The 3,223-nt window shown below is 37.7% G+C and overlaps 1 protein-coding gene across 1 annotated transcript; it reads left to right on the forward strand.

Annotated features, from left to right (window-relative positions):
- Positions 1-258: 258 nt before the first annotated feature.
- Positions 259-2,784, forward strand: LOC131933261 (salivary glue protein Sgs-3-like; the record flags this gene model as incomplete). The annotated part of the gene is made up of 2 exons (XM_059290044.1): positions 259-408; positions 1,300-2,784. Coding segments are annotated over 2 exons (1,274 nt in total), but the record flags the coding sequence as incomplete, so codon positions are not given.
- Positions 2,785-3,223: the final 439 nt, after the last annotated feature.

Consider the following 3,223-nt stretch of genomic DNA (forward strand, 5'->3'; position numbering starts at 1 on the left):
ACAAACAAAAAGATCTGACAGTATGCCTGTAATGTTTATTGTTAACCCGTAAATATCGAGGACGTATCCTGGGCTGTATTTCTTTGTACCTGACATGTCACGGAAAGTAAATGCGGCTGGGCTTAGTGCTGACCACACTATTCCGAGGTCACAGAAACCGCGGAACTCTTCATATCAGCCCCATGTACAACCATGTTCCAAAAGGGAATTTAAAAAAAAAAAACTTTTCTGATCTCATATCGTCATCCATCTCTTTAGGTGAGTGTGTGTTTGGTGACGAAACGGGAGGACTCTTTGCCAGTTTGTCGTGCGCTTCCAGAATCCAGTCCTTCCCTGGCTATTGCTACTATTCCTTTTATACAACCTACTGCTGCGCTTCGTGCAAGAAGTTCTACAGCAACATCACAGGTATGTTGTCAAACGAATTGTACGAACGAGGTAGGACGGGAGAGTTATGATTTGTTTGCTCCAAAAAAGCCCCGAGTTCAGAATTCCAAAAGACTAGCCTCGATAGGTGGAGACATCAACTTACCTAGAAGAGAACTTTAAAATCAAACAACTTCCAGGGTGTCGGCGTGGTCGAGTCAGTAAAGCTCACGGTTTCTAAACCGAAATTCTCGAGTTCGAACCCTCGGTCAGATGAGGCTCGTTAGCTGGGGTTAGCTGGGGACAGCCACTCTTCTAGGAGAGAAAACTCCAAAATCCAACAACTGTTGCCTTGTAGTTTGTTCTTGGTTGGACAAAGGCTGTGGAAGCAAATCCAAAAAAGAAAAGCAGGCGGAAATCGGAGTCAATGGCCTCAATGGCGCATAACCAGTTGACACGTATCCTTAATTGTGTTGGAGGGATCCTTCCAACACTAAAATTAAGAACGAAGAAGAAGAAGAGGAAACATCTTTATCTTGAAGATTGTTATTGGATGGACAAAGGCTATAGAAGCATATACTGAAAGCAAGACGGACAAATGCTATATATAGCATATATAGAAAGAAAGATGGGACAAAGTATATAGAAGTATGTACAGAGAGATAGATGGATAAAGTATATAGAATATTTTAGAAGCATATAAAGAAAAGCAATTTGAAGTGGTGTCAACAGGGCATATGGCGCATACCATTTTAAAATTGTATTGAAGAAAATCTACTTTAATCTAAAATTAAAAACAATGAAGAAAGAGACGTTATAAAACGTAATAAATGAATACATTATTTTTTAAATTTAATATTTATGTATGGAACATTTTAAGGTTAATGTTTAGTATATATTAAATTGTTTTAAATATAATTTTATTTTACACAGGTTGTGAATATGGGGATAGATACTCAGATTGTAATGCAGCTCTCTGCTCGCGGTACCCTGTCAGTATCCAACAAGGATGTTGTAAAACCTGCAACTATGGTGTATCAACAACTCTACCAACAACAAGCCTACCAACAACAACCATACCAACAACAACCACACCAACAACAACCTTATCAACAACATTCACACCACCAACAACCAAACCAACAACAACCACACTAACAACCACACCAACAACAACCCAACCAACAACAGCCCTACCAAAAACAACCCTACCAACAACCACACCAACAACAACCCAACCAACAACCACTCTACCAACAACAACCCAACCAACAACAACCCAACCAACAGCAACCAAACCAACAACAACAACCACACCGACAACAACCAAACTAACAACAACCACACCAACAACAACCAAATCAACAACAACCACACCAACAACAACCCTACCAACAACAACAACCCTAGCAACATCAACCATGCTAACAACAACATCCCCGACAACAACAGTTGAAATAAAAACTACCTCAAGTAAAACATTAACAGAAAAGGAATCTTCGACAAATACAACAACAACCACACCAACAACCACAACTACAACAACTAAACCTACATCACAATCACAAACAACCACAAAACCTACAACTAAATCACAAACGACAGCCAAACCTACAACTAAACCTACAACTAAATCACAAACAACAGCCAAACCTACAACTAAACCTACAACTAAATCACAAACAACAGCCAAACTTACAACTAAACCAACAACTAAATCACAAACAACAGCCAAACCTACAACTAAATCTACAACTAAATCACAAACAACAGCCAAACCTACAACTAAACCTACAATTAAATCACAAACAACAGCCAAATCTACAACTAAACCTACAATTAAATCACAAACAACAGCCAAACCTACAACTAAACCTACAACAAAATCACAAACAACAGCCAAACCTACAACTAAACCTACAACTAAATCACAAACAACAGCCAAACCAACAACTAAACCTACAACTAAATCACAAACAACAGCCAAACTTAAAACTAAACCTACAACTAAATCACAAACAACAGCCAAACTTACAACTAAACCAACAACTAAATAACAAACAACAAACAATTCCGCAACTAAATCTACAAAATAAACACAAAATTCAATCGTAGGGTCCTCGAGAGATTACTTTAAGTCACAACACCATCCCCACCTACAATATCCACAACTTCAACACCTAACCATCCACGTCTACACAGACCTCAACCACAACTACAATTATGAAGTCTGCAAACACCCACAACAGCGGTAACACCATCATCAAACTCTACAACAAAAACAACAAACAACTCATAATCTGTCGTAATACCTATTGCGATAATTTGATTTACATTTTTACAACTATATAATCAAAAACAACACAACACAACCAACAGCATCACGTTTAGTTACAACTTCACCAACCACACCCAAAACTACAACAAAGAGACAACAGCTTTCTCAACAGCTTCAATAATAACTAAGCATACAGTTATATTTAGAACCAAAACCTGTTAAAATACTGGATTAAACACTCAACATAATGTTATATTTACAAGTATAACTGCTTGAATACCAATACATACAACATTAATTATAACAAAAACTAAGCCAAAAACAATCACTAAACCAACAACATTAACACCAGCATTACCAACCGATATAAGCAATGTTTAAAAACCGAGGCGTTCGAGGCGGGGTGCGGGGGTGCGGAACGCACCGGATGACACCTTTTGGGGTGAGGGTGAAACCAAGACAAAAAATATTATTTAAAATGTATAGAAGAAAATGCTTTTTGCTAGTTCAATTGAAAGTTAAAAAGAGTAAAAAAAAAAACTATTTTAAGTATAAATTGACGATCCCGGCAAGTTGGGC

Source organism: Physella acuta, unplaced genomic scaffold (assembly GCF_028476545.2).
Source record: "Physella acuta isolate Inbredline_101_S28 unplaced genomic scaffold, ASM2847654v3 ptg002423l, whole genome shotgun sequence".
Taxonomy (NCBI): Eukaryota; Metazoa; Mollusca; class Gastropoda; family Physidae; genus Physella; species Physella acuta.